At 40.2% G+C, this 21,223-nt stretch overlaps 3 protein-coding genes across 4 annotated transcripts in view; 2 read left to right on the top strand and 1 right to left on the bottom strand.

Annotated features, from left to right (window-relative positions):
* Positions 1–1,879, top strand: part of cunh1orf112 (chromosome unknown C1orf112 homolog) — an 11,696-nt gene extending 9,817 nt beyond the window's left edge. Inside the window, exons 17-21 of the mRNA XM_035653658.1 lie at positions 9–122; positions 601–705; positions 811–891; positions 971–1,114; positions 1,497–1,879. Of these exons, the coding sequence (XP_035509551.1) occupies positions 9–122; positions 601–705; positions 811–891; positions 971–1,114; positions 1,497–1,706 (654 nt within the window). The 3' untranslated portion in view covers positions 1,707–1,879. The remainder of the gene's footprint in view (positions 1–8; positions 123–600; positions 706–810; positions 892–970; positions 1,115–1,496) is intronic.
* A 14-nt stretch (positions 1,880–1,893) lies between these two features.
* Positions 1,894–8,672, bottom strand: scyl3 (SCY1-like, kinase-like 3). 2 transcript variants are annotated; one of them, XM_035653683.1, is made up of 14 exons: positions 8,363–8,672; positions 8,070–8,248; positions 7,363–7,548; positions 7,137–7,250; positions 6,935–6,991; positions 6,753–6,855; positions 6,534–6,645; positions 6,372–6,449; positions 5,898–6,037; positions 5,617–5,792; positions 5,031–5,202; positions 4,096–4,266; positions 3,185–3,993; positions 1,894–2,632 (listed from the first exon to the last, which is right to left on the bottom strand). In XM_035653683.1, exons 2-14 carry the CDS (start codon positions 8,232–8,234, stop codon positions 2,570–2,572), a joined length of 2,346 nt encoding a protein of 781 aa, XP_035509576.1. In that variant the 5' UTR covers positions 8,235–8,248; positions 8,363–8,672; the 3' UTR covers positions 1,894–2,569. The 2 variants fall into 2 exon arrangements, with proteins under 2 accessions (XP_035509576.1, XP_035509575.1); XM_035653682.1 differs by having other exon boundaries at positions 8,070–8,672.
* Positions 8,673–10,772: 2,100 nt separating this feature from the next.
* Positions 10,773–19,684, top strand: lpxn (leupaxin). Its single transcript, XM_035654035.1, has 9 exons — positions 10,773–10,916; positions 11,742–11,836; positions 11,999–12,066; positions 12,501–12,591; positions 12,931–13,194; positions 13,312–13,485; positions 13,965–14,046; positions 14,165–14,313; positions 16,480–19,684. Exons 1-9 carry the CDS (start codon positions 10,904–10,906, stop codon positions 16,744–16,746), a joined length of 1,203 nt encoding a protein of 400 aa, XP_035509928.1. The 5' UTR covers positions 10,773–10,903; the 3' UTR covers positions 16,747–19,684.
* The last annotated feature ends 1,539 nt before the right edge of the window (positions 19,685–21,223 follow it).

Here is a 21,223-nt window from a genome sequence, read left to right as displayed (position 1 = left end):
TCTCTCAGGCTTTGTTGTGTGTGGATACTGTGGTGGCTCAGAAGTGTGCAGATCAGCTGCTGCTTGCTGCTCTGGAGTTCCTCTCCTCCCTGGGGAAGATCTTTGTACCTCCTGAGAGCCAGGTAATGAAACCAGAGGGTGTTGCCTTTTAGTTCCTTGAACTCCTTACTAAAGGTTTCTCAAGGACAATTTTTCTACTGCTGTTCTCATTGGAAGTCACTCTTAACATATTTTATCCTGCAAGACCCTCAAGTGAGTCTATATATTGCACAAATCGTGTTCAAGAAGTTAATTACATCTTTATCATCGGATATTTGGCTTTATCCAACAAATACGAATCAGTTACTGTTTACAGATTGTTTCTTGTACATATTCATGAATTTAATATTATTATGTTTGTTAGTATGATGTTTGAAATATCACTTTGGGTTCTTGCATCTTGTGATGTGAATTTGTCATTATTTTTTACATTTAATAGATTATTCCTTTAATCTATTATATGGAACAAATCTGTAATAGCTGAAACTGTAGACATTTGAATTCTAAACGTATTATAGTCTACAATGTAAATATATTCACATGAACTTTTTTGTCCCAAAGAATCTAATTCTGCCGAGGCTGAGCAGCCTGTTTGGAGTCCTGCTGTCTGACAGACTCTGGCTGCTGCATCAGCACGCCCTGGAGGCCTTTTCTCACTTTGCTGAGGTACAGCAGGAACATAAAAGATCTTACTAATGTTTCAGATGTAATCCTGTTCATCTGATGTGTCGATACTGTTCATGTCATAAATGTGTCCTTTTGGTATTTAAGATTACAAACCATGAGGAGGTCATTTCTCAGAGTTTGTGTGATGAAGAAACCAAGACGAGGGTCGTGAACTATCTTAGCAAGGTGAGAGATGCCAGCATATTGTGATGAAAATCACCCTTAGATAAAACACATTGAAGTAAACATGTCTGTTTTGTTGTAGACTGTGAATGCACAGGAAGATGCAGAGTCACGGCTACAGAGGCTTAAACTGGAAACAGCAGTTATTGAGCAACACAATGAGAAGCTGGAGAACAACAAAGAAAATGCTTTGAACAATCCCGCTGACACCGTTGTAGATTCAGAGGTTAGTTAAAGTAAAACTTTATTCACAGGCTTCCTGAATATGCATGCTCATGCACAGCTTTGCTTCACATTTATACTGTCCAAGCCACATTGAGTGGCAGCTGGCCAGTACGACACTACCTCCTAGTGTACGTAGCATAATATGAACCAGGCTATTATTAATGCCTATTTTATATATTATTATTATAAGTTATATATATTTATATTTCTTAATAAATATATAAATGTGTGGGATTTAAGTATGCAATGCTAGTAGCTCAGCCTATTTCGTTTCAACAAGCAAGACTTCTGTCTCGTCTGATGTGAAATTCAATCATGTTGTATGAGTGAGAATTTAATTCATGAAGATGTCTGTTTTCCCTGTACTTATTCCTCCGTCTCAGCCAAGCCCAAAGAGAGCTCGGCAGGAGACCAGTGCAGAGGAGGCGTACAGCCGCTACATCCAGACAGCTGAGAGTGCTTTGAAAGCCCTTCAGGCTCTCGCGGAGGGTAAAGCCCACACTACTGCGCCACCTCCACAGTGGCTGGAGTCCAGACTACAACAACTGCAGACCATCATAACCCACATCAGTACAGCCAGACACACAACCTAGCTGTTCCAGTTTGTTTTATAGCGCCAAATTGTTTACACTATGTATAGAAAAACTATTTAATCACAGTCTGGGCCTGTGGAAGTCAGTATACACTTTACTGCTGCTGAACTTTTTAAACCCGTCTGTGGTCAGTGTTTGATTGATGTTGTTTATTAAACTTGTTTGAATACAAATCATTGCTCATTTGTTTTTATTGTGCAGTAAGACATTTGTTTTATTATTGAGTACCCATATTAGATAGAGGATTTTTCTGTTATGAAAAGTAAAGTACTTGCTGTCAGTAGCTCTAAACAACTGCAATAACTTTATAAAAGGTAAATCTAACAAATGTCTTATAAAACAGAACAGGGTCATTTTTGATACAGTAAAATCTTTACTTCACCAGCAACCAAAAGCTACTAATAAATTATGTAATTTCTATTTCACATTCATTCAAAGTGCAAGCCTTCTGTAAATCAAACCTAACACATTTTGGACACGTGTATCTTGATCTTCATGCCACTAGTAAAGTTGGCACATTGAAAAAACCAAAAAAAATTAAAGAAGCAGATGAAAACAGGATGACTTTCACCTCTGATTAAAATCCTCATTCATCTCGAGGTGACTAGCATCAGTTGGCAAACAATTAAGAATGGCTTCATTTGTCCAAGTCCAGCACCATCTGATAAGCTTCCAGTTCAAATGTCTAGGAACCAACAGAATAGGATATAAAAGGTCTCATCCCATCATTGTCTTCCTACTGCATCATAGTGTTAAATCAGAACTGGAGTAACTTTCAGGTCACAGGCTGTGTGAGATGGCGCTACTTGAGCATTTGAGTTTTCCAGTGGTCGAGTCTTTTGCTCCAGATGGATCAAATGTCATCACCAGGCATTTTCATCCTCCCAGTTCAGATCATCTCCATCTCCCCAGCCATCTGTTTCACTCTTTAAGAAAAAGAAAAAAAAAAAATGTAATGAAAAAACAAAGACTATCACAGAGAGGTTAGTTGGTAAATGGAAAGAAATTCTGTCATAGATGAATATAAACAGAAAAGGTCACTTCAACATGTATTGTATATATATATAATTAAAAACGTTTTGGCTCATGGTTCCCTTAATTTGTATTTCTAATTTACATATTTAGCTTTTTGCATAACACACTTCAAACTGCCTCCAGTCTTGTTTCACAAATGTAAGTTGTCAAAGCATTTTAACTATACTAGTATTACAAGTATACTAGTATTATTACTTTTCAGAAAGCTTTCTAATCCTGTGTTTGTCTTTGTAAAATACTACATAGTTTTATATTTTCAGGCATTCAAACTTCCCACAACTCACATATCACAAAGAAAGTAAAGGTCAGAAACCACACATTTAATGTGTTTAAGTCTGCATTTTTGCAGCTCCTGTTCTAATAGTTCTTACACCATTTGAAAAGATTGCTGTGGAAGCCTAAAAAGTAATAAAATAAAATTTTACCCCCCCACACACACTCACCTCAGTCAGGTTGGCAGCTGCGAACTTGGCAGTGAGCATTACATTATCGATGGATGAGTCAACCTGCAGAGATTTCGTGTTTTCTGAAGAGGCTGTGGACAGTCCAGCATCATTCACACTGCTCTCGTCCAGTAGCAGCAGAGCCGGAGAGGACAGTTTGATGACCGGCACCATGTCTGCAAACAAATCCAGCTCTGGGTCTTGCTCTACTTTTTTCTTCACCTTAATGGTGAACTCCTCACCCAGACCTCCTATCCCACCATTATTTTGTGGCACTGTAGTTTTGGGCTTGGGGTTCAATGGGTTGTAGGTTTTCTCCGAGTCACTCTCTTCTTGAGCCCAGCCATCGTCCCATGAGCATGTGGTCTTAATCTGTGTGGATGGCCGCAGTGTCGACGTCAGTTTGAGGGGTTTAGAGGAACCCTGTCTCAGTGCTTCAGGAGCATGTTTTACAGGTGTAGCAGTGCCCCCTCTGGGCAGTGACAGTATAGCTGGGTCTGATAAAGGAGCAGTAGGGGAGAGATCTGAGGTAGGTTCAGTGTCCTCAAAGTCGTCCCACGGCTCCTGTTCCACGTTCGGGTGTGAGAGCGGCAGTCTGCTGCCGACTGGATCTACTCTCGCTGAGGCCTGAATGCGGATCTGGACTGACTGTCCATCTCTGTTCTCGCTCTCTTCAGGGTCGCTCCAGTCAGGCCAGTCTTCTACTGGGCCTTCCAGTCCGTCAGCCTGCTCCGGGCTGTATGACAGTGGCTCCATCTCACGATCTTGACGAAAACCGTTCAAAGATAGAGACATCTGTCTACTGACATCTGAAACATGTTAAAAACAGACAGAGCTTCAGGCACAAGAACATCAAACTGAATTAAAATTGAATTATGTGTTGAGGGCAGGAGGTGGGGCTGAGGTCACACCTGATATTGGAGCTAGGGGGTAACTGCTTGGAGTCTTCCTACTACCTGCTAAGCTACCCAAGTCACCCAGGACCAGGCCTTCAGTCCCTGCCGGTCTGGGGAACAAATTCAAGACTTTCGAAGGCTGGGCCATCTGAGGGTGAGATCCTCCAACTATATGGACAGGCGAAGCTAAAGGACAGGAGGAGTAACATTAGTGTCGACCAAATATTACTTTCTTTAAATCCAATCTGATTTAATGTGCTTGACTGTGTAGTAGTTAAGACGTTTAGACAGTTGATTATCTAAATCCAGATTTTCTGGTTTGAACTTGTACACTAAGAAAACCTGTTCTTAAACCTTGAGGCCAACATTGAGACATTCACAGACAGACACAAATGTGGTGAAAAGTACAACAATCCTAATGCCTGTGCTACTTAATGTCTTCAGTTTATACAAAAAACTGCAACAACTGCTGTAGTCACAAATCACACCAGTTTGACCCTCCCTGTACTGGCTTTGACTTGGTGGCTCCAAGGTAGTTGATTGTTGTTGCTTTGGATTGGCAAAGCCTCTGTATTTGACAAGCTAGGAATGAGACTCACCAACTATCTTTATTCAGCATGACTGACCCCGCCTTAAACTGACGGATTAGAGGTACTGAACAGTCTAAATCAGTCCAGTCTTCAATCACCTCTCAAAACATTTGTATTCATTTTTTTTTTTGTTGATACAAGTCTAGGATTATTCTTTGTTTCCTGCCGACTAGGCTTCTGAGGAATTGAAAAGTTCACAAATGTGGGATTCAGAAAGGATAGCAGAATTCGTACAATGAATGCACATCTTTAAGCAGTACAAACACAATAGTTAAGTTTGTGTTATACATAGTTGAATATGAACATTATTGATTTAGCAGCTTTCATTGCTACTGGCGTTATTAGGTCAGTGTTTCTTACTTTCAGGGGTGACCTCTGTAGACTTGGTGAAGTTGGGTGTGGTGCGTTTAAAGACCTTGGATCTCTCTCCACCAACAACCACTTTAGCCCCCAGCAAAGGTACCAACACAGCCAGACTCTGCAGTGTCATGGCAACCAGAGAATCACTGGTGTCTCTCATTCCTAACAAAACCTGCAGCCAAGAACAAACAAAGAAATATTATGTAACTCTATCTGTAAGAGAACTGCAGAATAACATGTACGTCGCACCTCACATGAAAGACTTTTTATTTCAACTTTAACTTCCAGATTAAAAAAAAACACATCTTTGATTTAGCTTGTTCTGGACATCATTTTTAGATATTAAAGGAATATTTCAACATTTTTGGAGTAAGTCAGGCAAGCTGCTTCCAGTCTTTATACTAAGGTAAGCTCTTCCTGGCTCTAGCTTCATGAGTAAACATCTAGACATAGGAGTGGTATCAACTGATGAGAAATCAGCAAAAAAGCGAATAAGCATATATCCCAAAATGTTAAATGATTCCTTTAAACTTAGCTCAGTGTTTACCACTGATACCAAAATCCTGGTACTATGTCAACACTCCACCTGAGGTAGGATCTGATTTTTGAGTTCATCGTGGGAGAAGAACTCAGCGTAGATGTGGATGTGAGCCAGCAACACCATCCGGACATGTTCCTCGTTGATCTTGAAGAGCTTAAGAAGTTGAGGAATCACATGTTTCCGGTAAAGGGACACTGACAGCAGGCATTCTTCACTGGAATCTGTTCACACAGACAAAATAAAAAAAACAATTTCCACTTACAGTTTCACACACAGCTACAGTATGATCTTGAAATGTATTATTAACAGCAAGAGATCCTTCTTACCGTTCTTTGGACTTAGAAGATGAGGCAGGAAGCTTTTGACAGCCATGGGTTCTGCAAACACGAGAGAGTTGAGGAGTTTGGGGACAAGGCGTGTAGCTATCAGCTCCTGAGGGAGACTCTGGACCCGGTCTAGAAGAAACCTACAAAAATAAATAAATAAATAAATAAATAAATAAATAAATAAAAACCACACACACACACACACACACACACACACACACACGAGCATGTTAAGGAGATCCAAAATGAAACGGTGTGTGAAATTATACTTTATTTAATTGAAGGAATGTATAAGAAACACTATTTTAACTTCAAAATTGTGGTCATCATCTACCTACAGTGTAGTAATTCTGAGAGATGTATAAAGTCTATGTGTCTTGGAAAACAATACGCATGTGTTGTTCTGTTGAATGAACACCATGAACTACTTACAAACGAGCACAATGAAGAGAAAACAACAACAACAATTCTCACTTGAAGAATTCATTCTTTTCTTCTTCCAATTTCAAGGTCAGGCTCTTCAGAAAATTCATCACTTCCAGAAAGTCATTCCTATTCATAGAAAAATACAGTGTGTTCATCAGTATGCACTGATAACAGTAACAAAGAAACAAAAGCAAGCCTCACCAGACTTACCTGAAAAAGTCATGAGTCAGCAGGGAGCTGAGTGGAGGTCGAGACAAGGGGTCAGAGTTCAGCAGGCCTGCCTGCAGGGTCTTCGTCAGACTATCAGACAACTCCTGTGACACTGGAAACAACAGAAAAAAAGAAAGTGTACCTGTGTATACTACTAAAATCTGACAATATGCAACTTAACAGTTGAGGTCACCAGTAAACAACCAACACTGTACTCACCACAACCATTCAAGAGAGAGAGGAGAGTCTCCACCATCATTCCGAAAGAGTAACAGTCCCGAGAGTGAGCATTTGTCTCTGGAAGCATTTTAAAGCCCTCAACCTGTCGACAACATGTCTAATGAGAACTTGCAAACAAAAGAGGAATTCCATTTTACCATCATGACCTTTAATCTGCTTACCTGCTCTTCTGGAGGAACGTAGGTGGCCTCTCTCACATTCTCAATGCTTGAGAGAAACTAAGGAGTTGAAGAAATTTGAAAATCAAAACATAAAACTAATATATTAGGTGAGTCTTCAAATGTCTGAATGCTGTGCTTTTAGAAAAAAAAATAAATTACTCATACAGAGAGCACCTTTGGAGCATCCTACTATTTCTCTTACCTCAGGTGTTGCTTCAGAGAACTTGCAGACAGTCTCCATCCCTCCCAGTTTCCAATGACCATCTTCACTGACAAACACAGATGAAATGCAGACGTTGTTGTGGCTCGATTTGCCCTGGTGGTTAAGGAAGACAGATTAGGAACATATCCATGCCTGTTTAACACAGACAGACACCAAACGGCCACTTGCATCCAGAGCAACTCCTCCGTGCTCCCTTTTAGCTCACCCTCTCGTGCAGAAAGACAAGTGCCTGCAGGAGGTCATAGATGCCTGCGCAGATTTCCTCTGGGGAGAGGCTGTCCAGCAGCAGCTCCAGGGGCTGCACACGCTCCGTCACCAGGTGGATGCCGCCATCCTGCACTGAGCAGGACAGGAAGCGCAGTAGACATGGGTGCCTCAGGGTCTTCAGGTGCTGCGGGAAATGAAAGTATTTCTTTATTTCCTATAAATAGTGAACATCCTGCAGCTGAAAATCCATATGGGTAGAAACTGAGAGCCAGAACCACTAACTTAAATAAATTAAATACAGACTGCTGACAGTGGAGGGGATAAGGACATATTTTGGTGGCATAGGTCCAATAGAAATGTAGAGTTCTTTACCAATATGACGAAATATGTATCAGATACATGATGAGAAACTGCACGGACTATGCTGCAATCCAATCAACATTTGCCTCTGAGAACTACACCATTTGTACACGATATAACATTTATTAAAAGACTTGAACTGGCAGATTTGAAGAGGAGATAAAGTTATTTCTTTGCAAGACAAACTTGTATGGCAAACCTGGCTTCACCACAGCAACAGCGTTTTGGTGTCCGTGTGTGCTGGCCACCTGTATGTGCAAGTCACTAAACACTTCTACCACACATGCAGCCACTGTAAAGCAGCCGGTGTAATGTGGTGTCAGGGCGAGGCGTCACTTTAACTACCTTGGCAGCTTTGTTGACTTTGTCTTCATTCCCCCGCTTGTGAACAAACACCGAAGCCGGCTTTCCATCCTGGAGCATGGCCGAATGCATGGTGAGTCCGGAGGGCAGGGTCAGGAGGGGCTCGTCCAGGGTACAGCTCCGCACCGCGCTGCTCTCCGCTCCCATGGTTGAGCTCGTTACTGGGGGGCAATGTGGGGGACAGGGGGGACGTAATATGTGTCAATGCGAGGTTGACAGTCGTTAAGCGCGCAGATAGAACCGCTTGCAGCCGGGTGGAGTTGACATACTGGTACCTGCTCGGCTGTGTTTGGTGTACCGCTGCTATCTGAGGAGTTAGCTGCTGTTGTCAGGCGCCTAGCTGGCTAACCTCGGCGCTACGTTAGCCAGCTTGTCATTGTTGTGCTTGTCGGCAGCACTTCCGCCTCCTAACACTCATGCCAATCGCGGTGCGGCGCGAACGTAAACGAGTGATTTTACAAAATGGTGAGACTGTTAAGTTAGAAAAGCGCCAGAGAAATCCCGAGACACTTCTCGTCAAATCAACGATGCTAACGTGGAGCCAAAGCTGCGCTGTAAACACGGACTCTTCCGGTAAAAGACCAAACCACAAAGCAGGGGTCGATGTGACTTTCGCAAATGTTAGGAAAATGAATCCCTGGCGCTTGTTTGCTTAACATTTTAGAAAATTGTTCTTATTAATAATCGGACTCATATCATATAAGCATACAATGCTAATTATTCGGTTTAAATGTATGTTTTAAAATCAAACACAACCACAAATACCCCTGCCCTGAAAGCTAATGGTTGCAACCAAAGTGGTGTGAGACAACGCAGGTATGTGCGCGGAGAGGGGACTACCATATGTTGACTAAAATGAAAATAGAAACAAAATACAAAACTCAAACGTTTGTTCTGATTTACTCTTTAGAAACTGTAGTCTGTGGTCCACTGGGTGTCTCTGTTAGGGTCACCAGTATGACAAAGTTAGGAAGCCAAACCAGCTACATGGCAGGTGACAGTTTCATGGACTCTGAAGACTCTAACTGAAGACTGAAGACTCTAACCCTAACCCTAAAGCAGGGGTGGATCCAGAGAAATAGTCATGGGGTGGCAAGAGGGTGTCATGGAGACTTAAAGGGGTTGCATATATATAAGTATTACACATTTTAACTTTTAAAACATTTCATTACTGTGACACATTAGTAAAGAAATGAATTCAAATATCTAAAGGTGGCCTTAGGTCTTTTATCAGCACTTAGTCAAAAATTTGTCCATAACTGATCATTAAATGAGGTGTTAAAGGTTAAATGGTTGTGATGCATGCCCAGCCCAATATATGAGCACTGGTAAAATATTATAAGTGAAGAGAGGAGACGTTACATCATGGGAAACATTGTCCTAATTGTGGTATGGCTTCATCACATAATTTTTTTGTGGCCCAATTTTTATTGGTTTGCCTTTTTTTTAATTCATTGTGGCAGATACATATCTAAGACAACAAATTAAAATATTGTGATGAATTTGCATAACATTTCTGCATCTATTCACTATGGTAATCCCATATGCAGTATAAATATACATACATTTACATTCACATAGTGGCATCAAAATAAATACAATAATAAAAAGTAAGTAATTAGAAGAGAAAAAGAAAAGAAAAAAACACATACAGTAGAAGCTCCTATGATCCTAATTATAACTTAAACCACTATTTATCTCCTCCCTCCCATCCTATCCATCCTTTTGACTCCCACCATCGTCGGATTTCAAACAATGATGAGATTCCTTATCGGGAGGAAAGCAACAATCCTGCAAGATGGTGCACAGAAAATCTACTGCTCAAAGTCAGCAAAACCAAGGAGCTGATTGTTGATTTTAGGAAAAAAAAAGACAAAGACACACTCCCCTGTTTTTATCAGTGGAGCTGAGCTGGAACAGGTTCCTGGGAATCAACATCACAGAGAACCTTACATGGTCATCTTCCATCTCCACCCTGGTTAAGAAAGCACAGAAACAACTGTATTTCTTAAGGAAACTTAAGAAAGCAAAAACATCACAAACTGGCATCATGGGATGTGAAAGGCACAGGACAGGAGGACAGTACAGCGGGTGAAACGCCCATAAGATCATTGGTACTACCCAGCATCAGTCATAGTGGTGAGGTCAGGGGTCTGCAGAGCCCAAAGGATACTAAAAGACTGCACCCGCCACAGCCTGTTCACCCTATTGCCATCTGAGAGAGCAGCTTCTTCCCTCAGGCAGTTGAATTCTTCCACAACAATTCATTATGCAAATTAATAATACATTTTATATCTAATCTTTATTTTATTTTTATGACACTGATTTTTGAGGTAGCATAAAGGTAACTATATCAAAATTTCATACAACCTTGTTGTGAATGACATTATCCTCAAATCTATGAAGTTATCATTAAAATGTTATTAATAAATACAACATTTCTTGTCTACTTTTTATAGATTTATTTATATGTATATGTATATATATATACATACATATAGTAGGCTATGTCTTATAAATAAAGCACAGAATCTATTCATATGGTTACATCAAACACTCAACTGAGCACAGAAATCTGTTATCTCAGTTGTATCTCACTGTTCAGAAACTGCTCTTGGTTTCCTCTTCTCTGGAAATAGCAAAACCTCATTACTAACTAAGGATAGATCTTAATTCACTAACAAGCAAAAAACAAACCTTTGTCAGAGGAAGTGACAGTTTTGACTTGATGAGAAATTGGGCTTGTTACCTTAGTAACTAACAGCTGCAAAAAACACACTCACACTCATACTGAAGTAGTGAGAGCAAGAGGCGACATGGAAGAGCTCGGTAAGACAACTCTCTGTTATGTTTTACACTGCTGATCATCCTCAAACTGATCAGTGGACAGATTGTTAGATATGGAATGATTATTATAATTCTAAAGTGCTATGATTCAAAACTGATGTAGACAATAGACATAAAAAGCATTATTGATCATAGAATAAGTGTGTCACAGTGCGTATTCTGTGACTCACACCTAGTACAGTACACAAGTACATTATATGCTGTGCTTATAAATGAAGTTCAGCATGTAATTATTTAAATAACTATTTTTTAACATCATTTTGTTATCGTGTCTTAGTTTTGTTTTGCACTATTGTACTTATTATGTATGTATTATGTACTGTATTACTAGTCATTTAAATAATGTTTTTTATTGTTTGTAACCTATGCTGCCAGAACTCTCTCAAAAACTCTCAACAGCCATGTTTGTCTACTTCCTCACAAAGACTTTTTTCATACAAATATCTTCCCATTTTCTTAGATGTTACAGCTAAGAATACAGCGTGTGAGGAGAGAGTTTTTGGTGTAACATTTGTCACCAGAGTCTTGCAACATTATTACAAGTTTCACTTCTGCAACATGACTGCTGTCACTTCCTGCATGAGGAAGCTGGTTTTCATAAAGCTACCTCAAACTGATCTATCACTTTGATCTGTACATCGAGATGCCCTATCTACACAGGAAATATTTCCCTAGTGCAAATCACATATACTTTAGTTTAATAATAAACACCCAGAAAGTAAAATCAATGTGTTTTAGTGGCTATGTTGTGTAAATACTGTGTATGTATGCATGCCTACATGTGAATATATGTTCACTCTGCCACAGATTTTCTTTTAGAGGAGCTGGCCCAGACTTCAGCAGGTTCACAGGGTGTCAGTGAGAACAACAGCAACAATCCAGTTAATCCAGCTGATGGAGAGGTGAAGAAAAAGCCACAGAAATAATAAACTTACATCGTAACTTTCTTAATTATCACCTAGATTTTAGTTTAAGTCAAACCTGAACTTTATTCTCAAGCAACCAGTTGAGATGCTAACGTCTACATTTTGGAAACTCCAGTACTTTTGGTTGTGTGTCCACAGGCACCAGGTGCAGTTTGTGCTGGACTTACCAAGAAAGGAAAAGGCCCAGTCTGCTCAAATGTCTACAGGTAAAGCGTAGGCTTAAGGCCCCTGCTGACTCCCATTTCACATTATCATTGTGTAAAGTATGTAGAGGAAACAGGAAATGATTTGAAATTCATTGCACAGCATGTTATGACTATAAGGTCTTCCACTTCCACAAGTATCTTAATGTGCATAACAATCTTTAGTACAAGTAGAAGTCTACATTTAACCTAATTGCAAGGCCACAATAGATATTACTGTCAAAAGTATTCCCCTGTGTCAATTTCTGCATTGATTTGTATTATTAGTACTGTTGTCTGGGGTTTTCTACAGTTCCTAACTCTTCAGACCTCAGATTATGTTAAGAGACACAGTTTTCCCTCAGTATGAATTTGTACAGAAATCACAGGATAATTGGTGTTCTTGGAGGTTAATTTGAGATATTATGCTTTCTAATTTGCTCCTCTATGGGTTTTAGTGATCTGCCAGCTCCTGTGGCAGCTTCCCCTGACTCACCCACTAAGGAGCTGGACTCCATCTTGCAGGATCTGATGGGTTTGGGACAAGGGGTCAGTGCATTGTCTACAAGTGCATGTGTCAAAATTGTCAATATTTATCTATTTCAGTATGTCAAAAGAATAAAATACTCTGTAGTTTTTCACTTCAGTCCATATAAATTGGTGATTCATATGGTAAAAGAGAACAGTGGATGTGAGGTTAAGACTTCTAAATATGAGTGAAATTAACCCAGTGTAACAGCAGAGGGCAGCATTGTATTAATGTCAATACTACAGCCTTAAGTAATTCAGTATAGGAGCCTTGTTAAACATTGACCTTTAGAAAAATGCATTAATCAAATATATATCTCAAAACAATAGATTTTTATGCTGATTTGTATTATCATTTAGGATCCAGAGTCTTCAACAACCCCACCACCACTCACACAGAAGCAGTCTGTGAAAAGAAAAACAGAAGGAGGCCAACAGGAGAACAAGGCGAGCAGCAGCAGCGGCGGCGCAGCAGGTTCAGATGCAAAGGCCTCGAACACGAGCAAAAAAACAGATACTATAGATGATCTGCTTGGTGGATTGAGCTCCGACTTGGAGAAGATTGGTGTGCGCACCACAGCCAAGGGCCATTGTGCTTCCTGCAACAAATGCATTGTGGGAAAGGTACAGTCACATAAATAAATGAGCACCCATTAAAATCTAATCATTGTGGATTTAGAAACTATGATAAAAGCCTCTTCTTGTTCTCCTAACACTTACTGTTTTGTTTCTATTCTGTAGATGATCACCGCACTGGGTGAAGTGTGGCACCCTGAGCACTTTGTGTGTGTGGCATGTAAGATGGAGCTGAGCACCACAGGCTTCTTTGAGAGAGATGGACAACCGTACTGTAACAAAGACTACCATCAACTCTTCTCTCCTCGTTGTGCCTACTGCAAGGGGCCCATTGTGCAGGTAAGAGAAAACTCCCCTAGTTTGTTTACTGTGTGTTGATTATGTTAAAATAGATCATTTTTCCAACTATTCAGAACTTCACTATCACATACTTAAAGCACACACTTGCCTTTGTTTCCTGATTCATTCTCTAACTTGTTCTGTCATAAATCACATCCATTTATTTACACAATAAGCTTTTCAAGATTGGATGATGACATACAGTAGTATGTAGTTAATTTTTCTAGACGTATCCCACATGTCATCTTAATAAATAAAGCACAAAACCATATTGGGATTCTTCAGTCTGGGCTTATGTTGCAGACCAAAGTCATTCATCAAAAACTAATGCAACTTCTCCTCTGATTTACTTTATGTGGTTCACAGTCCTCGTTTTTGTGCTTCCTTCCATCTGAACATGTGAGATGAGACAGACCTTACTAATTCTTAAAGGAAGTAAAAGCATGATGTAATATTTCTATGTCTGGCTGGTTTACCAGAACATCGTGACAGCTCTGGACCAGACCTGGCACCCTGAACACTTCTTCTGTACACACTGTGGAGGCCTGTTTGGAGCTGAAGGTGAGAGGCTTGTGCATTATTTTCCCCTCTCTGGAAACCACAACCTTAGCAAACAGTTGGAAATAATTGTATCCATTATCCTTCAGAATTGATCTTATACATCTTATTCCTGTCCCAGGTTTCCTAGAAAAGGATGGGAAGCCATACTGTCCCAAGGACTTCTACCACCTCTTTGCTCCCAAGTGCTCAGGCTGTGGAGAGTCAGTCAGGGTGAACTACCTGACTGCAGCCAATGGCACCTGGCATCCAGAGTGCTTCGTCTGCTCAGTGAGCCTCTTACCTCAGACCACACACACTGCTTTGGCTCACACACAAACCCGGGAATAAATGAGAAAGATACCCACACATTTGCTTTATTTGCAACATTTTGACCACAAGGCTGATGAAAACCTTATGCCTGATGAATACAGTTGCGGTTGAAATGATGCAAATAAATCAAGGAAACCATATTCCTTAGTGTGGGTATCTTTTACATTCTCTTCAAACCTCCTTCTGTACACAGCATCTGGTCAAAAACGGTTCAGTGTGCAGCTCCACCTCTGCTTTACTCAGCTACGAGCAGTTGTTAAACTTAAAATGCTCTGAGTTGAGATTTTCTGACATAAGATAGCAGATTCAATTTTTCATATTTTATGCCCTCTAAAGAAAATTATTCTTGACTGAAAATACAGTGTTCATAAACCTGAACAGGAAATACAGAAAATACATTGCTCTTAAAACCTTCCGCACATGCAAACAATTATTAGAACCAGAAACTCACATTGTTTGATATGGAACAGTCATTATCAGCAAAGTCCCAATTTTTGCTGGCCCTTGGTAACCTAAATCGCATTCCAGAGGGCAGGAGGTCAAATACTCCATTAAGAGGATGAAGTGGACACTCAAAAGTGGCTGAGCCTTTTTAATCAACCTCCTGCTAAAAAATGAACGAGGTAGTTCATAAAATGTAGCACCTTTCATCTTTCTGGCCATTCTCACAATGCGGTGCTGCAGCCTGCTTTTATCAGCGGTACAGAGAGATTTCCATACCATGATCGTTACAACAAAACCCTCAAAAACTGAGGTTTGTCTAGAAGCATAGTCATAGCTGATCTTTTTTGCAGACTGCCATTTTCATAAAAGGTCTGCTGATAATCATTAAAGCGACTTCCAACTCTAAACCATTTCAATTTAATTGTAGTCTGCATGAGAATGTTCTAAAATCCTCAAACATTTCTACAGTTTTAGCTGCATACAGTTTTAAAAAACAGTCACCAACACCGAGCAAAAGACCTTTCTCACAGTGACATTTTGACTTGTTAAACACAGGTGTTACTAATGTCATTAGTGGATTTTTCCATTCAGGTGTTCCTGTGCCAAGACCCTGGTGTTGTGCATGCTGGCGCACTGTCATAGCTTACACATACAAATGGAACAGAGCCATTGCTAATGTTAAGAGTTACACCTGTGCTTTTACTGCTATGACAAGTCAAATTGTCTGCCAAGAGAAATGTCTGAAATCAACCGCAGAGCTACATACAGCATCTCTCCTAGATCCATTTAGTTCAAGGTCTAAGTACAGGATAATACCTGACAAGTATTAAGCTCTAGCAGTGTAATGTTGGTCTGTTAGTCGGTTGGTCCACAGCTTTGGTCCGGACTGAAGTATCTCAGCAACTATTAGATTGATTGGCATGGTATTTTATACAATACAAATATTTTCATGCTAAACCAACACTGTGAACATGGTGAACATTATACCTGCTTCACCATGCTAGCATTATCATTGTAAGCATGTTAGGACACTGATGTGAGTATTAAGTACATAGTAAGTACAGCCTCACAGAGCCAATAACATGGCTGTAGACTTTTAGTTAATAAATTGTTAACAGAAACACAACCATTAACGGTGCATCTTTCTCTTCATAACACATTAATGGTTCATGTCAGTAATATTGCAGATTTTGTAGCTATACTTTACAGCTGACCATTGTGCAGAGCATACCACAGGGTTATAGTTAACTTCCAGGTAGCCTTTGGTTTTCATTCGTTTCTGCAGATTATCAAAATAAAGAGATTTGAAATTTATGGTGGAGTTAATCCATCATAGTGATCATTAATTTCACATTTTGTCAAAACTATATTACAATTATATGGTACAATTGAAAGCAGGGTCTAATTTATATGTTATTACATTCAAAGTTTCCCATATTAGTGAACCAAGGAAGCACTGGCATCCAGCATTCGAGAGTCTGCTGCCAAACAGTCATGAAACTATAACATATAACACATTATACTTTTCATGACATCCATGTTCCTTTTTTGCTAATCTTATATGTTTGACCCTTCTCCCACTATGTTACCATCTCTAATCTTTTTTCTGTCTCTCATTCTCCCTCTTCCATCTTTTCCCACATCCATTTCCCCATGTTTCTCTTCTATTACTATATCCAGGACTGTCTGAAGCCCTTCGCTAATGGCTGTTTCATGGAGTTGGATGGTCGACCACTCTGCTCACAGCACTTCCACTCCCGGCAGGGCACTCTGTGCATGGGCTGTGGTGAGCCCATCACTGGCCGCTGCATTTCTGCTATGGATCGCAAGTTTCATCCTGAGCACTTTGTGTGTGCCTTCTGTCTGCGGCAGCTCAGCCAAGGCATTTTCAAGGAGCAGAAAGGGAAGCCTTACTGTTCGGCTTGCTTTGACAAACTCTTTGTGTGAGAAATACGATACATAACATGGAGCAGAAACTGCCACATCATTGTCATTATTGAGATTTTAATTTAGACATAATGATGTATTTAAATGAGGCAATACTATTCTTACATTAGAGTAAATTACATTACAAGATCGTGTTTGCAGATGAGCAATAAAGGCTTAACTTTTTCAGTAATTCATGGCCAACTAAGCTGCCTGACATTTTAACTGATTTTGGAATTGAAGCGAAGATTAAGAGTGTGCATAAATTATTTGTAGATTATGTTAAAATATCAAGGAAAAAATGTTAACATCTTAACATAATTACTGACACGGCTGTAAAACACAAGGAAAACACATATTTCCCCATGATAAAAATATTTCAGAAACTTTCCACATATGTGAAGTTTGGATGGTTGTACAAGGTGTGTTGCTGACACATCGGCAAAATTATACGGGATTTCGTATATCATGATCACATAAAATTTATAAACGGAGGAAGAAAAACACAGAGGTGCAGTTTTAATCCGTGGTTTCCATTAAGCTATCCCTAGTTTGCCATAAGACTTGGCAGTCCAGAGATATTCTCTGGCAGTATGGGGCATTTCGTCAAGAGGCTTGTCTATGTGGCCTGATAGCTTGTATTGGCAGTGAATGGCATGAATCGGCGTGCCAACCTGAGTTTCCTCTTACTCTGACCTACCATTTGGCCCCTGGCATGCATTGGATTCAAACAACCGCCTCATTCTCCACACAGGCTTCTTTATAGATGCCTATGGAAGATTAATGAAGGTGGTGAGGTGAACAAAGGTGGTTTCAGAAGGAGCTCCCTCGCATCACTGCATCTCTTCAGTAACTGACGTTGACTGTTGAGGGATGAATCAACCACAAAGTGTTTTAGAGTAAATGTATTTTTGGTGATGTACCTTACATGTCTGGGCCCAATTTTTTTGTCTTGTCTTACAGCAAGATGCCTTGTTCGTGCTTTTTTGGCTGACAGCTTTCAAATATGTGATGTCTGCATGTCCTTTGATCACACCATAAACCACAAAGTGACAACTGATTAATTGTATTTCATACAGTACTAAAGATAGAACCTAATAGAAGGTACAAAATTAATAATTAAAGTTATGGTATAGGAAATCTCACTGAAGTAAATGATTGTGGGTGGGGAGAAAAGTAAACTAAATCACATTATAGTATAAAGCAGTTTTGTAAATCAATGAGCATCATGGAAATTACCTCTGAAATAATAAAGGTAACCAAACTTGCTCAAATGTTCTCAGTGTTCACCTCTGTTGGAAACTAAGTTCAGATTTTTGCCTATGTCAAATTGTATCTTATCAGACATTGCCTTATATTCAGATACACTGGCCACTTTTTGTCGGCCCTGTAGTCAGCTTTCTCCAGCTTTTCTTCAAGCTACTTAGACTTGCTGTGTGAAGTTAGTGTGTGAGTGAGAATGGAGGTTTGCATTAATCATGCTGTCATCACTGTCAGACCAGGCCTCTCATAGCCTCGACAGAATATGGACCTTGCATCACGGAATAAGTGTGAATGTATCGTGTTCGGTCAAAATCCAAGATCACAAGTGTTTAATGATCTATCGGCCTTGTGCCCAGATTCCTTCTGAACTCAAAGACATACTGTAATGTTTAATGTTAAATATATTTAACACACCTGAGAGATTAGCATTTTGTGTACAAGAGGGAGGTGCACTTTCCAGCTTGAACCATACATATAACAACATCAACTTGGTCAAATGACTTGACGGGCGATTATGTGCAGTCTAGTATTAAAAATGTTTCTTTATGCACTATTCACTGTCACAACTGCATGCTGTTATGAGTAGACTTGCCGAAACGGTCTAATAAGTGGCTCACTCTCATACATCAAAGAGCCGTAAACTAGTGGTTTAAATTTAGACATCGAACGTACATGTGAACACTCATCCTTGCTGTTGGGTGTATTTACAACACCAAAGCTTTGCAAAGTCTTGAGTAGAAAAGTAGAAAACAAAAATATGATGCAGGGAAAGACATTCTGGCATTCACAAAAAAATATGAGTGTTATTGTATGGCTGAGTGGACAGGGAGGAAAAGGGTTCTCTGGCACGTAATAAAAATGAGAAAACATGAAATGTGAGCGGGGGTCTTTTTAAAAGGGTGGCGAATAAAGGGCCGTCTGTGGAAAGCAGAGAGAGTGTAACTCAGGTGACATTTACAGCAGTGAAACAGAGTACGAACGGTCTGGGAGCTCACTGGGCCACGATGGCAGTTAGAGCTCAATGGGGGAGGAAAAGGGAGTGAAGCATAATGGATACTGGTGACGAGGGAGGCAGGGTGAGGAGGGCAGGGGTTGAGGAGTGTACTTGCAAGAGTTACCCCTGCGTGACACTGAAACCCAACACTTACCTCCTCTCCTGTAAAATAGCTGTGTCCGCTTGGCCACCCCTGATGGGGACGGTAGAGTTGCCTGTCCAGACCTATGCAGTCCCACTGTGGGTCATGCCCGGAGCTGGTGCCGCCCTACCCAGTAAACCCAGCAGTTGACATCAGCTTTGAACCCATAACTGTCAGATAGGTCTCAGGTACAGACTCACTCATTAATCAGTACATTAGCTTGTAGACACACTTCCATGGAAACGCCACCTGGAGACAACTCCAGTTGCAAATCAGTCCAGACAATGTGAAATCACAGCTCCAGTAGGTGCAGTAAAACATGGATCAAATTATTGTAACATCATTACTACGCATGTCCATGTATGTACTGATAAACTCAACAGGTCAATGAACTACTAGAAATATTTAAGTGAATGCAGGTACATTACTCTTAAAGGAACACAGAGCTCTAAAGAGAAACAAATGTGAATTCCTCACAAATGATTTTTAAAATTGATTTCATCTCATATGCAGTGATGTGTGTGTTATGACAAACATAAATGGGTGGAAAACTTGAAAAATCCTGTCAGGTCATTTAATAAAACTTTTTGAAGACATGTCCATTAACTTCAAAGACTCCTATTTGCTGCTACTGCATACAGTAACTATCATCTCAGTGTCCAATGAACAACTGTTTCTAATCTGTCTCACAGGAAGTATCCCAGTTCCTTGACCCAAACAAAGATGGTAACTGGATGAGTAATGCCATTAATGGATCGTCGACAGACCAAAAAACCTCCTGTGATTCTGTGTTCATGCATTTTAAAGATATTTACCTCCACTTTTATTGTAGTCACATCATTTCAGTAGCTGGAATGAGCTCCTTTTGTAGTGTATTTTAGTCTTCAACACAAGTCATCTTTGGAAACAGTTTGGAAAGGGGCAGGCACTTTCAAAAAATACTTGGCAGGTCATTGGATGAACCATTTGTCTTTCACTGTCTATCACAATCAGACTTCTACAAATCAGATCAACAGAGCTTGTAACTTGGTCAAACTCTTACTGAAACCAGTTGGGAGAAGAGCGAAAACATCTTTACCATCGAGAGAAGCCTTCAGTGTTGTTCTTTGCTCTTTCAAATAAAAAAATACTCTCCAGTTCTGAAATAACTGTCTATGCTATTTACAAGCCACCATTGTTGTTTTCGAGCAGTCACTTCCTAATACATGTCAAGTGTTAAACCCTTACACCACTCCCACAACTCATGTTGTAGCTGCCGGTAGTTCCTCAGAAGTTGCTGATTGGTCTGGTACCACTGCACTGGGATTAGACACATTAGATGCAATTTGGCCGTAATTGCAGACTAAACATGAGGACACAATAAGCACCTGTCATTTCCAGTAGCCATCTTTGTTTGTGTTGTTGTGATTCTTTGAAAATATCGTACATGTTCAAAATTATGGTGAGTTCATTGTCATCACTGCATTTAACAGCTGTTAGTGCTCTAATGTAGACTGGAAAATATGTGGAAAATGATTAATTTCAACTTGCTTGCTGAATGTATTAGCTACTTCATTACATTTTGAGAAACTGTCATACCCTCTCATAATGAAGCTGAACAGCACTTAGCTGGCAGAGGCGAGACTAAAACGTAATTGCAACTTGAATGACCAGAAAATCAAAACATCATGTGAAGAACTCAAGTCATCTGAACTGGAAAGAGTTGGTGTGTCCGTCGTTATTGGCCAAACAAGTACATGCAAATTTCACAGCTTCCCAAAGGTGAGTCGTTAAGCCTACAGTGCCTGTTTAGAGGGCAAAGTCTGAGTGAAAAGGAGTGTTTCTGTGTGAGAGTTAAAATGAATGTGTTTTTAACAGCAAAGGAAAAGTGACAACTTCAACACCTCAGTAATTACTTCCACGCACAGAGAAGTTGAGCTGGAGCACAGCTCTACTTTTGGGTGTGTTTGTTTTGGCTTTCTACTGATGCTGGGTGCAGGTATCACACCTGATTCATGACTAGCTCCTCTGTCCAAAAGGAACTTCTTGTTGTCCTTGGCCGAACACCGAGTGCTCGTTGCTATCTCACACTCTCTCACACACTGGCAGGCATATGAATG

Source organism: Morone saxatilis, unplaced genomic scaffold (genome assembly GCF_004916995.1).
Source record: "Morone saxatilis isolate NCDOM2014 unplaced genomic scaffold, NCSU_SB_2.0 Contig12, whole genome shotgun sequence".
NCBI lineage: Eukaryota > Metazoa > Chordata > Actinopteri > Moronidae > Morone > Morone saxatilis.
This window is presented reverse-complemented; position numbering and strand designations above follow the sequence as displayed.